Here is a 14,038-nt window from a genome sequence, read left to right as displayed (position 1 = left end):
CCGTAATCGTTCAAGCCCTTCCCATGTTCCCATTCCCCCTTTCTTGGGGTTAGGTAATTCTTGAGACCATCTATTAATCTTTTCCAGATCAGCAGGTTCATGGACCAACCGTTGCGTATACATGGCTCGGGTAATTCTTTACTCCCCGTCCACTGTTCTTACTGACTCAGTCTTACACCGTTTTGACTTTAAAGGGGCTAATCATACGCAGTGAGGCCTTTGGGACTTGTTCTTTTCTTGTGGGGTGTCTCCTCCTCCTGACAAATCTCTTCAACAAAGTCGCAACAGTATTCCGAGGATTCCCAATCAGTTACAAAATCAGTTCTGTGACCACCTCTGGTGGTTTATTTTGCGAATGCTCTTGTTCAATTACTTTTACTTCGGGATGAAATGAAACTGCCACAGAAGAGCTGGCAATCGCGGTTGGCTTCTTTTTCATTGGGACGATATGTCGGGAAAGGCCTCTATAACCTCGCAAACTGGCAGAGGTGGAGGCGGTGACTGGACTTCTGGAGTTGGATCTATTGTTTCTGGGATGGGCTTCGGTTGTATGAGTGTTGAGGGCCCATTGAAAAGATTTTCCCCCCAGGTGAGGGATTTATCCGGTCACCTCTCTTTAAGTTCCCTATTCTGGATCAGATGATCTTGTACTCCCAATTGAAGGCCTGACACTTCCACTTTAAGCTTTGTATTTTCCAATGCTAACTCGCTATTTACCAATTGTACTTTACTTTTTCTGAATTCAGCTCAGAGACTTCACATTTGAATCTCACAACTTCTTCATCTAAACTTTCAAGCTTTTCAGTTTTGGGCTTCTCTCTCTTTAGCGCCTCACAGACTGCAGGTAATTGCTCCTTCTGTTTTTTTATTTCGCGATCATAGTTGACACTTGCTATAGTCTCGTTTCTCTTTTGGAGCTGGCTCATTACAATCATGGACCATTTGGTCCATTTTTTATCTCTCACAGGGTAGTTTTTCCCCACACATGCAAACACTTTTGTCCAGCATGAATCAAACTAAAGATATTGGGGGCGTTTCTCCAAAATGGAGCCCAAGTGTTTGCGGCGTCGTAAACGCCGTTGCATTTCATGATAGTGCGAAACAGGCACGGGGACGACCGATTCTGGCCCCCACAGGGGGCCAGCACGACGCTGGAGCAGTTCACGTGTGCAGTTGGGCCGTGCCAACCTGCGCACGCGCGGGGGACTTCTTCAGCGCGCCGGCCCCGACTCAACATGGCACCGGTGTTCAGGGGCCGCCCGCGCAGGAAAGTAGGCCCGGGGAGGGAGATCCTGGCCTGCTGATCGGTGGGCCCTGATCGTGGGCCAGACCCCATTGGAGGCCCCCTCCGGGGACGTATCCCTCCCCCCACAGGCTGCCCCCCAACCGTTAGTGCAGAGTTCCTGCCGGCAGCGACCCGGGGTGAACGGCGCTGGCGGGACTCTGTCATATCCGCGTGGCCACTCAGCCCATTCGGGCCGGAGAATTGGCAGCCCCACCGAATCCCGCGGCCAACGCAAATGGCGCCGATTCTCCGCACTTCGGAGAATCGCGCGCAGGCGTTGGGGGTTCGTGGTGCGGTTGCGGCGATTCTCCGGCCGGCGTGGGGCTCGGAGAATCGCTCCCATTATGCTTCCAACCACAGAAACATTAAATTAGACCAATTTAAAACTATACCTTATTTCTAATATTTGCCAATACAAATATAAATCGCTTAAAACTTCCTTTATTTTCCTACCATCACATAGCATATCCGTGTTCCCCACATCAGTAGTATTACCCTCATCAACCATTTTCTGTAACTTCATCAAAAAAACTCAACTACATTAAACACAATTTGCCTTTAATTTGTCAGTGCTGGATTTCCTGATAATTTGCTCTGAGTGGTCTTGTTTTTTGTCGTAGGTGGTTCGAATTGAACATCCAGACTACAAACAGCCTGGTTCAGTCTCAGTGGTCAGAGAGTGGGGTGAAGTCAGTGGTTTGGGAATGGAGTATCTGCTGCTGGCTGAAGGCATTGAATTCAGTCTTCCCAATGTGCCAGAATGTCTCGGCTCATCCAAGACTGGATGTCGGAGAAGTAGTTCGACAGTTCAGAGACACTGGATGAGTTGAAAGAAGATGGTGGTGAGGTAGATCAAAGTATTGTCAGTGTGCTGTTGAAACCTGACACTGTGTCTTGATGTCATCGAGGGATTCCATTTGGATCACAAGTGTGAGGGGACCAAAGATAGGTCTTTGGCGAACTCCAGAGGTGGTAATGTGGGAACAGGAGAGAAGCTATTGACTGTGGCTGGATGCCCATCTCTGGAGTTAACAGGTACTTTTATAATGTAGCATTGCAACCAACTGCAGTGTGAAGTTCTTTCTCCACTATCTGTTCTTCATAGTGTTTCAGGTTGAATGCCATTTCCAGAATATACATAGTTGCTTCTGCAGTCGTGGTACATTTCAGTGCACGGTAGCACAATGGTTAGCACTATTGCTTCACAGCGGCAGGGACCCGGGTTCGATTTCCAGCTTGTGTCACTGTCTGTGCGGAGTCTGCACGTTCTCCCCGTGTCTGAAAGGGTTTCCTCCCACAAGTCCTGAAAGACGTGCTTGTTAGGTGAATTGGACATTCTGAATTCTCCTTCTGTGTACCCGAACAGGCACCAAAATGTGGCAACTAGGGGCTTTTCACAGTAACTTCATTGCAGTGTTAATGTAAGCCTACTTGTGACAATAATAAAGATTATTATTATATGGGGAGCCTACCTTGCTTTCTTTGCGTCAAAATTTACCAACATTGAACAAAATTATGATTGTGGTATAGCACTTGTACATCTGAAAATAAATCCATCAATGCGATTTCTGTAATAGTGTATTCAAGATGGCATCGAATTGCACAATATAAAGCTTGAATCATCTGAGAGAAAAACAAACCTGAGCCCAGCAGTTTTAAAGATACAGGGTGGGATTTTCTGCCCTGCCCTGACGATATGTTCTGCGGCGGAATCTACTGTCCCACCACTATCAACTGGACTTCCCATTGTTTGTATCTCCGCCACTGGCAAACCCACGGCAGGGGCTCACCATCGGCGGGACCGGGCAATACCGCCGACATGAACGACCAGAAAATCCCCTCTTAGGAGCACCTATGCTGTCTGACTGCAGGTTCAATATCAGAGCCGTGCAGGTATTGACAGTGTACTTGGGTGAGAATTAGTCAATTTCCAATTTGCTGCAAGCTATACAGATACAAGCCAGATGATTGGATATTGTTTGTCCATGCTCTGGCCGGTGTAATTGGATTTGCACTGCCTGAGGCTGAGCTGTGGTTATGGAATTGGCAAGCTTTCCAACTGCATCTTGAATAATTTGATGTTGTTTAAATGAGGCAAGTCTAGTTTTGGTGGTTTTGTGCAGTTATTTCTGTCAGTGGAGGAGTTTGAGTAAACCTTTCCTACAGTTCTTTGAAATAGATTTGTTTATTTGTAACATGTTATCAAAACCAACCACCTTCTCATGACATTTTTCTACTAATGCCAATTTACGTTGTTTCTTAGTTTATTGTTACTAACTGCATCTCCTGCATAGATCTTTCACACATCTTAACTCAGAATCGACTCATTTTGTTTGTCATCATTCAAAAGAAAACTTAATATTTTGTATTGCTGAAAATAGGGACATGTGATTGAAGTTTTTTTGGTGCACTCATTGGACAATTGGCAAGAATATCAGTAAAGTGAACAACAATTTATACTGCATGAGAAGAGAATGCTGATTGGTTGGCAAGTGGATTCTGATTGGTAAAGCTATCGCCATGGAGAATGTACCATCAAACATAACTGTCAAGCTTTTCAAAATCAAAGCAGGCAGGTAGACTCTGGTCAAGGCATTGTCATGGAGAACGAGCCAGGAATGGCTGTCCCCATGCTTTTGTTTAATTAAAAACACACTTTTTTTTACCTGCAAAAAGGTAAGAGAGGCAGTGGCTTAGTGGTATTGTCGCTAGACTAATAATCCAGAGACTCAGGATAATGATCTGGGGACCTGGGTTCGAATCCCACCATGGCAGATGATGGAATTTAAACTCAATAAAATATATGGAATTAAAAGTCTAATGATGACCATGAAACCATTGTTGGAAAAACCCACCTGGTTCACTAATGTCCTTTCGGGAAGAATCCTTACCTTGTCTGGCCTACATGTGACTCCAGACCCACAACAGTGTGGTTGACTTTTAACTGTCCCCTCAAAGGCATTAGGGATAAATGCTCACAGCCTGCGACACCCACGTCCCGTGAACGAGTTTAAAAAAAGGGCCGGTTGGTGTAACTTCTAAGCCACACTGATAACCTTAAATTTAGTTTCAATGTAATTCAGCCAGTGTTGTCCAATTGCAGAATCACGCAAGCATGCGTTGGTTGTGTATAATCTGTACTTTTCCGGTTGCAAATGCCGAAGGAATATGGGGCGTCACATATTCCGCTGGGGGGGTCGGAGAATGGCCGTTGGCCGCCGTGAATCCCGCCCCCGCCGGTTGCCGAAGTCTCCGGTACCGGAGATTGGGCGGGGGCGGGAATCGGGCCGCGCCGATTGGCGGGCCCCCCCCCGCTCAATTCTCTGGCCCGGATGGGCCGAAGTCCCGCCGAGAAATTGCCTGTCCCGCCGGCATAAATTAAAGTAGGTATTTACCGGCGGGACAAGGCGGCGTGGGCGGGCTCCGGGGTCCTGGGGGGGGCGATCTGACCCCGGGGGGTGCCCCCACGGTGGCCTGGCCCGCGATCGGGGCCCACCGACCCGCAGGCGGGCCTGTGCCGTGGGGGCACTCTTTCCCTTCCTCCTCCGCAATGGCCTCCACCATGGCGGAGGCAGAAGAGACTCTCCCCACTGCGCATGCGCGGGAAACTGTCAGCGGCCGCTGATGCTCCCGCGCATGCGCCGGCCGGGGATGTCATTTCCGCGCCAGCTGGCGGGGCAACAAACGCCGTTTCCGCCAGCTGGCGGGGCGGAAATTCCTCCGGCGTCGGCCTAGCCCCTCAAAGTTGGGGCTTGGCCCCCAAAGATGCGGAGCATTCCGCACCTTTGGGGCGGCGCGATGCCCGTCTGATTGGCGCCGTTTTGGGCGCCAGTCGGAGGACATCGCGCCGTTGGGGGAGAATTTTGCCCGTGATGTTTGATATGATCCACCAGTCATCAAAGACGTACGGCCTACATACCTAGCATCACAAAGGCACTGAAATCCATATGCCACATATTTATTTGTGTGATCGGCTTGATGGCTGCATCCTGTTAGTGGAGAACACCACTTGTATTATTACTGCATAGTAACACGAGGAAGCAGCTAGCTTCACTGTTGCGCAAATCTTTGAGACACCTTATCCGTACAGGGTAATCTGAGGTAGATAGGGGCGACACGGTGGTACAGGTTAGGTGGATTGACCATGCTAAATTGCACCTTAGTGTCCAAAAAGGTTAGGTGGGGTTACTGGGTTACGGGGATAGGTGGAGGCATGGACTTAAGGACAGCTGCTCTTTCAAGATGGGCCAAATGGCCTCCTCCTGCACTCTAAATTCTATGACTTTCACGCATGTGTTTTGATTTGGATCACAGCCCAAAAGCAGCCTTTTCTGAAATTGAGGGGAATGGGGGCTGGGGGATAGTGAGATGCCAATGTGACATTTCAACAACAAGCTGACAAATGAGGAATATCAACACAGCTGTTTCTCAGTTATGTGGTTTTGAGGATTGTGTTGCCACGGCCTCAGAGACTATAATTAGATATTGGGCACCCCTGTGTCGTACTCAACAGATATCATCACCAAAGTTAAACATATAGATGACAAACTGTGCGAACAGTAACTTTTCACTCACTCACATCGTTGTGTCAATTAGGAGTTAAACTGGCAGCATTGTATGTGCAAGATATACCAACATTGATGCATACGTCCTGTTGAAATGCCTATTGGTTATTGCTTGGCTAAGTAATGTGCGAAGCAACACTAAGTTGCTGCATTGTATTCACACACCATTATGCCACTCTCTGCAGGAGAGAAAAATGAAGAAACGGTGCAAGCTGCAGAATCCACCTTAGAAGAGACTATTGCATTGTGTCAACGCAATTCGCATAGTCTCAACCAACAACAGCGGGAGGTGAGTGCTGAGAGTTTTGTCTGCAATTACAGGGCCTTCCTCGAGTGCAATTTTCAGACTTTAATGGAACTTTTCTTCTCTTTCCTTTCCCCCCCCCTTTTAAATTCCGTCATTGATGTATCACGTTGCCACAAACCATAGCCAGCTGTGATCCATTCATCTGTCAGGAACTCCTACACTGTCCTGTGCAGTGTGTCTACTGAAGTATTGATGGGGAAAATAAATAATGAGAGAAAATTGGGGTGGTTGGTTTTGCACAGAAGAGAGTATTGAATGATTTAATAGAAGGGTGTAAATTTCCGGCGGGATGGGACCAAGGTTGAGAGAAGCAAACAGATTTCGGTGACCATCTAAAACCTGTAAGAGATCGAGTGCAGAAAGCAGAAGTGTTTTTATAGCTGAGGATTGTGAAGCTGTACAACTCACTTCCAATGTTGATGATTGGAGTGGATTTCCTGTTTACCTTTAAGAATGAATTAGATTAGGGGAAAGTAGGATTAAGGGATATAGGCAGAGGATACATATATTGGATTAAAACTCGTGTTCTGGTGGAGTGTGAATTTTAACACAGACTGTCGGGCCCATGTTTATGTTGTAATTTCTATGGAATTCTTGTCTAATGATCCAACTGCCAGTGTTTTCTTTTTACTGAGTTAGAACACACTGTATTGTATTTATGACCTTGCATTTCCAGCCCTAGAGGCATGTGTCATTACAACTTATTCATAACTCCTCTCCTATTGTTTCCATCTAAATCTTTCCCCAGCCTCCTGTAGGACCCTTGGGGACAGGTTTTTACAAGGAGATGTTTCCTTCAGACTCGATGCACATTGTTACTTCCTTGGCCAGACTCTGGGACTTGGGGAGAGATCTGGTTAGAGACCAATATCATTTTTCTTAAAGTAGATAAAGGTTGAGATTCAAGAAACCAGCTTTTGGAATAAAGGCAGAAAATTCCATGGGTTTTAAACAAACTTTACAAATTTGGAAAGGCAAAACTATTTTAAAAATGTACCTTATCCTAACATTCAGGGTAAATGGGAGGTACATGTAAATTAACAGGCAAACGATAGCCAGACACACCAGACTACAGAGTGATGACAGATGCAACCAAAACAAAATTCTATGGATTTCCCAACAGATCTCCGAGGCATTACTCCCACTGAGGGTCAACCATTCTCACTCAAACTTAGTCTTTTTCATGATGGGTACCAATCTGCACCATTGCCGATCTCTCCTTGGAATTCTTTCCAAATGTCGCTCCAAGTCGAATGGCTTTAATAATGGCCTACTTCACAGGGTTTCAGTCTCGCCTTCTGAGATTCCTTCTCTCTGGATTCACAAGTACTTGCAACATAAGTTTACAAGCTAATGACCCGCCTTCCTCTCTGACTATCTCTCCCCGACCCCACTCTCCTCACCACGCACACTTGCTTTCTCTCTCGCGCTTTCTCTTGCTCCTCTCGTGCTCTCTTTCTCTCTCTCTTGCTCTCTCACGATCTCTCCCTCCTCTCACTCATTCTACCTCTGCCGCTCACTCTCTGTCACTCTCTCTCCCCAACATGTTCTCTCTCTCTGACCCGCGCTCTCTTTCCGACTCGCTCTCGCTATGATTTTATTAAGGAGCCACCAACTCCCCATCTTCTGTTTTTATTTTTGCTAAAATCTCTGCTCTGTTTAGATGTACAAGTTGAGGTTATTAAAAGTTAGGGAATTTATAAGTTAGATGTCCAATTTCCACTGTTTTAGTGCAATAAACTAAAAACCTAAGAGCACGGCAATGTATGGCAATTTATGTTGTGCGCCTTCATGCGCAATTTAATGTAAAACATCACACTGATGCTTCACGGAGGGAGGGTGTCTGCTGAGTTTGGTATGAAGTGTCTCAGAATGGAAAGGATACGTCTGTTGAAATTTGATCCCCAAAGTAGAGAATTATTCATTGCATCTTACTGGCAACCAGTTATCTCGATGAGCATTTAAAACAAGAATTACTGAGAATAAATATGGCACTGAGTCTTTTAAATTCAATAAGAAGAAAAATGGTAATATATTCTTTCTGCAATGAGTCGAGCTAAAGTATAATTAAATTCTGTATACTGATAGATAATATTCAACTTGAGCAGAAAAAACTCAGTTTATCTATTTATTGACTAAGAAAGGGTGATAAAATTAGCACTTGTTAATTTTTCAATAATGATTTGATAAATCTTGTTGAAGTAATTTTATTGTCCTGTAAGTATTCTAGCGAGGTAATCACAGTATACACTCTCCAGTTTTAGTTTTATTTTCCCTCTCTACTACTTGCCTTCTGTCCTGGAGCCCTAGATTTATTCCAGACTGCTGAACCCATAATATCGATTGCCTCCAACACCTCGTTAAAATGGGTATTCGTAACATGTCAGCCTAACCAAGAGGTATCACGATGCTACTTGATTGAGGACATCCCAACTAAGCTCATACACCACTACAGTGCACTTCCACATTCCACCACTCTCTTTCTCTCTCTCTTGCTCTCTCCTCTCACTCATTCTATCTCTCCCTCTCTGACACTCTCTCTGTCAGGATTTGCTGGATCGTATATGGGAGGAGGAACCAGAGCAGAACTATTTTCCCACTGTAGGTCAGGAGCACCGGGGTTAATTCCTTTGTTGTTACCGTTTCCTTGACAAAGATCAACTCAGCATAAGCTGTGAACAGGCCCCGGGTCCTTCCTGAAAAGTACATTTATCAGCTGACTCATCATAGAAACCCTATTCTTGAACTATAATGTGCAATGTTAGAACAAAAAAACAAAGAACAAAGAAAATTACAGCACAGGAACAGGCCCTTCGGCCCTCCCAGCCTGCGCTGATCCAGATCCTTTATCTAAACCTGTCTTCTATTTTCCAAGGATCTACTTCGCTCTGTTCCCCGCCCGTTCATATATCTGTCTAGATGCATCTTAAATGTTGCTATCGTGACTGCCTCTACCACCTCTGCTGGCAAAGCGTTCCAGGCACCCACCACCCTCTGCGTAAAAAACTTTCCACGCACATCTCCCTTAAACTTTCCCCCTCTCACCTTGAAATCGTGACCCCTTGTAATTGACACCCCCACTCTTGGAAAAAGCTTGTTGCTATCCACCCTGTCCACACCTCTCATAATTTTGGAGACCTCAATCAGGTCCTCCCTCAACCTCCGTCTTTCCAACGAAAACAATCCTAATCTACTCAACCTTTCTTCATAGCTAGCACCCTCCATACCAGGCAACATCCTGGTGAACCTCCTCTGCACCCTCTCTAAAGCATCCACATCCTTCTGGTAATGTGGCGACCAGAACTGCATGCAGTATTCCAAATGTGGCCTAACCAAAGTCCTACACAACTGTAACATGACCTGCCGGCTCTTGTACTCAATACCCCGTCCGATGAAGGCAAGCATGCTATATGCCTTCTTGACCACTCTATCGACCTGCGTTGCCATCTTCAGGGTACAATGGACCTGAACTCCCAGATATCTCTGTACATCAATTTTCCCCAGGACTCTTCCATTGACCATATAGTCTGCTCTTGAATTAGATCTTCCAAAATGCATCACCTCGCATTTGCCTGGATTGAACTCCATCTGCCATTTCTCTGCCCAACTCTCCAATCTATCTATATTTTGCTGTATTTTCTGACAGTACTCCTCGCTATCTGCAACTCCACCAATCTTAGTATCATCTGCAAATTTGCTAATCAGACCACCTATACCTTCGTCCAGATCATTTATGTATATCACAAACAACAGTGGTCCGAGCACGGATCCATGTGGAACACCACTAGTCACCTTTCTCCATTTTGAGACACTCCCTTCCACCACTAATCTCTGTCTCCTGTTGCCCAGCTATTTCTTTATTCATCTAGCTAGTACACCCTGAACCCCATACGACTTCACTTTTTCTATCAACCTGCCATGGGAAACTTTATCAAACGCCTTACTGAAGTCCAAGTATATGACATCTATAGCCCTTCCCTCATCAATTAACTTTGTCAGTTCGTCAAAGAATTCTATTGGGTTTGTAAGACATGACCTTCCCTGCACAAAACCATGCTGCCTATCACTGATAAGTCTATTTTCTTCCAAATGTGAATAGATCCTATCCTTCAGTACCTTCTCCAACAGCTCCAACGGTAGCCTTGTAGATAGCTTCACAGCTCCAGGGTCCCAGGTTCGATTCCGGCTTGGGTCACTGTCTGTGCGGAGTCTGCACATCCTCCCCGTGTGTGCGTGGGTTTCTTCCGGGTGCTCCGGTTTCCTCCCACAGTCCAAAGATGTGCAGGTTAGGTAGATTGGCCATGATAAATTGCCCTTAGTGTCCAAAATTGCCCTTAGTGTTGGGTGGGGTTACTGGGTTATGGGGCTAGGGTGGCGGTGTTGACCTTGGGTAGGGTGCTCTTTCCAAGAGCCGGTGCAGACTCGATGGGCCGAATGGCCTCCTTCTGCACTGTAAATTCTATGATAATCTATGAAGCTTGCCTACCACTGACGTCAAGCTCACAGGTCTATAAATCCCTGGATTATCCCTGCTACCCTTCTTAAACAAAGGGACAACATTAGCAATTCTCCAGTCCTCCGGGACCTCACCCGTGCTCAAGGATGTTGCAAAGATATCTGTTAAGGCCCCAGCTATTTCGTCCCTTGCTTCCCTCAGTAACCTGGGATAGATCCCATACGGACCTGGGGACTTGTCCACCTTAATGCCTTTTAGAATACCCAAAATTTCCCCCTTCCTTATGCCAACTTACCTAGAGTTTTTAAACATCCATCCCTAGCCTCAACATCCGTCATGTCCCTCTCCTTGGTGAATACCGATGCAAAGTACTCATTAAGAATCTCACCCATTTCCTCTGACTCCACGCATAAATTTTCTCTTTTGTCTTTGAGTGGGCCAATCCTTTCTCTAGTTACTCTCTTGCTCCTTATATACAAATAAAAGGCTTTGGGATTTTCCTTAACCCTGTTAGCCAAAGATATTTCATGACTCCTTTTAGCGCTCTATATTGCGCGTTTGAGATTTGTCCTCCTTTCCCTATATTTCTCCAAAGCTTCATCAGTTTTAAGTCGCCTAGACCTTTTGTATGCTTCCTTTTTCATCTTAGCTAGTCTCACAATTCCACGTCATCCATGGTTCCCTAATCTTGCCATTTGTATTCCTCATTTTCACAGGGACATGTCTGTCTTGCACGCTAATCAACCTTTCCTTAAAAAACTCCCATATTTCAAATGTGGATTTACCCTTAAACAGCTGCTCCCAATTCACATTCCCTAGCTCCACCGAATTTTGTTACACTTGGCCTTTCCCCACTTTAGCACTCTTCCTTTAGGACCACTCTTGACTTTGTCCATGAGTATTTTAAAACTTACGGAACTGTGATCGCTATTCCCAAAGTAATCACCGACTGAAACTTCAACCACCTGGCCGGGATCATTCCCCAATACCAGGTCCAGTATGGCCCCTTCCCGAGTTGGACTATTTACATACTGCTCTAAAAAACTCTCCTGGATCCTCCTTACAAATTCTGCTCCATCTACGCCTCCAACACTACATGAGTCCCATTCAATGTTGGGGAAGTTAAAATCTCCCATCACGACCACCCTATTGCTCCTACATTTTTTTTTCATAGAATTTACAGTGCAGAAGGAGGCCACTCGGCCCATCAAGCCTGCACCGGCTCTTGGAAAGAGCACCCCACCAAAGGTTCACACCTCCACCCCATCCCCATAACCCAGTAACCCCACCCAACACTAAGGGAAATTTTGGACACTAAGGGCAATTTATCATGGCCAATCCACCTAACCTGCACATCTTTGGACTGTGGGAGGAAACCGGAGCACCCGGAGGAAACCCACGCACACACGGGGAGGATGTGCAGACTCCGCACAGACAGTGACCCAAGCCGGAATCGAACCTGGGACCCTGGAGCTGTAAAGCAATTGTGCTATCCGCAATGCTACCGTGCTGCCCATTGCTACCATGCTGCCCATTTTTCTATAATCTGTCGACATATTTGTACCTCTACTTCACGCTCGCTTTTGGGAGGCCTGTAGTAAAGTCCCAACAATGTTACTGCACCCTTCCTATTTCTTAGCTCTACCCATATTGCCTCAGTGCTCGAATCCTCCATCGTGCCCTCATAAATCACAGCTGTGATATCATCTCTGACCAGTAATCCAACTTCTCCACCCCTTTTACCTCCCTCTCTATCCCTCCTGAAGCATCTATACCCTGAGATATTTAGTTGCCAGTCTTGCCCTTCCCTCAACCAAGTCTCAGTAATACCAATAACATCATATTCCCAGGTACTAATCCAAGCCCTAAGTTCATCTGCCTTACCTGCTACACTTCTCGCATTGAAACAAATGCACCTCAGACCACCTGTCCCTTTGCGTTCATCATCTCTTCCCTGTCTACATTTCCCCTTAGTCACATTGAGTTCATTATCTGGTACCTTACTGGCTTTAGTTTCTGCTCTTTACTGACCTCTAACTTCCTGCTCTGGTTCCCATCCCCCTGACACATTAGTTTAAAACCTCCCCAACAGTGTTAGCAAAAGCACCCCCTAGTACATTGGTTCCAGTCCTGCCCAGGTGTAGACCATCGGATTTGTAATGGTCCCACCACCCCAGAACCGGTTCCAATGTCCCAAACATCTGGAGCCCTTCCTCCTGCACCATCTCTCAAGCCACGTATTCATTCTGACTATCCTTGAATTTCTACTCTGACTGCCTCGTGGCACTGGTAGCAATCCTGAGAATACTACCTTTGAGGTCCTACTTTTTAACTTATCTCCTAACTCCCTAAATTCTGATTGTAGGACCTCATCCCATTTTTTAACCTATGTCGTTGGTGCCTGTATGCACCACGACAACTGGCTGTTCACCCTCCCCCTTCAGTATGTCCTACAGCCGATCTGAGACATCCCTGACCCGTGCACCCGGGTGGCAACATACCATACGGGAGTTTCGTTTTCGACATGTCTACTCCCCTTACGATTGAATCCCCTATCACTATCTTTTTCCAGCCCTTCTGTGCAGCAGAGCCAGCCATGGTGCCATGAGCCTGTCTACTACTGCCTTCCCCTGGTGAGTCATCTCCCCCAACAGTATCCAAAACGGTATACCTGTTTTGGAGGGAGATGACCGCAGGGGACACCTGCACTGCCTTCCTGCTCTTTCTCTGCCTTTTGTTCACCCATTCCATGTCTCCCTCACCAATCCTAATCTGCAGTGTGACCAACTCACTGAACGTGCTATCCACGACCTCCTCAGCATCGCGGATGCTCCAAAGTGAGTCCATCCACAGCTCCAGAGCCGTCATGCGGTCTTACAGGAGCTGCAGCTGGACACACTTCCTACACATGAAGGAGTCAGGGGAATCGGCCGCGTCCCTGAACTCCCACATTGAGCACGAGGAGCATAACACGGATCTGGGATCTCCTGCCATTTTTACACTTTACCTTAGCTGATTACAAATATAATATCAAATAATGAATAAGTGAAAGGAATAAAGATTTTACTTACCAATCACAATACTTAACACACGAAGAGTTAAATTTCTCCCAGCTACTGCTAATTGGAGCACTTTCCTTACCAGCCAATCAGGGCACTGCTTTGCTGTGATGTCACTCTTCAAGGTAAATTTTTAAAGAGGACAGACAGACCCCTGGCCACGGGTCCCACCGAAAATCTGAAGGCCGCACAAGAATGGTTCTTTGATGGATTCATTTTGTCCCTTTCAGGCATTATGGTTTCCATTGCTTGAGGCTGTTATGTCAGCACAGAAACTGGTGAAAGATGGGTCATCCAGCCATGCTTTTGAATGTAAGTATTTTGTATGTTACATTTCTATTAATTATTTTAACCTTAATTTGTATA

The 14,038-nt window shown here is 46.1% G+C and overlaps 1 protein-coding gene and 1 long non-coding RNA gene across 5 annotated transcripts in view; one reads left to right on the top strand and one right to left on the bottom strand.

Annotated features, from left to right (window-relative positions):
- vps8 (VPS8 subunit of CORVET complex) overlaps positions 1-14,038 on the top strand; it is a 1,010,867-nt gene that overhangs the window by 461,512 nt on the left and 535,317 nt on the right. For all 3 annotated transcript variants that reach the window (XM_072480702.1, XM_072480693.1, XM_072480711.1), the window contains exons 38-39: positions 6,036-6,139; positions 13,903-13,984. In XM_072480702.1, the coding sequence (XP_072336803.1) occupies positions 6,036-6,139; positions 13,903-13,984 (186 nt within the window). The remainder of the gene's footprint in view (positions 1-6,035; positions 6,140-13,902; positions 13,985-14,038) is intronic.
- The window catches only part of LOC140393992 (uncharacterized), a 140,560-nt gene that overhangs the window by 52,765 nt on the left and 73,757 nt on the right, over positions 1-14,038 (bottom strand). The gene's annotated exons all lie outside the window — the stretch shown is intronic.

The sequence above is a fragment of the Scyliorhinus torazame genome, chromosome 2 (genome assembly GCF_047496885.1).
Source record: "Scyliorhinus torazame isolate Kashiwa2021f chromosome 2, sScyTor2.1, whole genome shotgun sequence".
NCBI lineage: Eukaryota > Metazoa > Chordata > Chondrichthyes > Carcharhiniformes > Scyliorhinidae > Scyliorhinus > Scyliorhinus torazame.
Note: the sequence above shows the minus strand (reverse complement) of the source record. Positions and strands in the feature narration are given on the sequence as shown.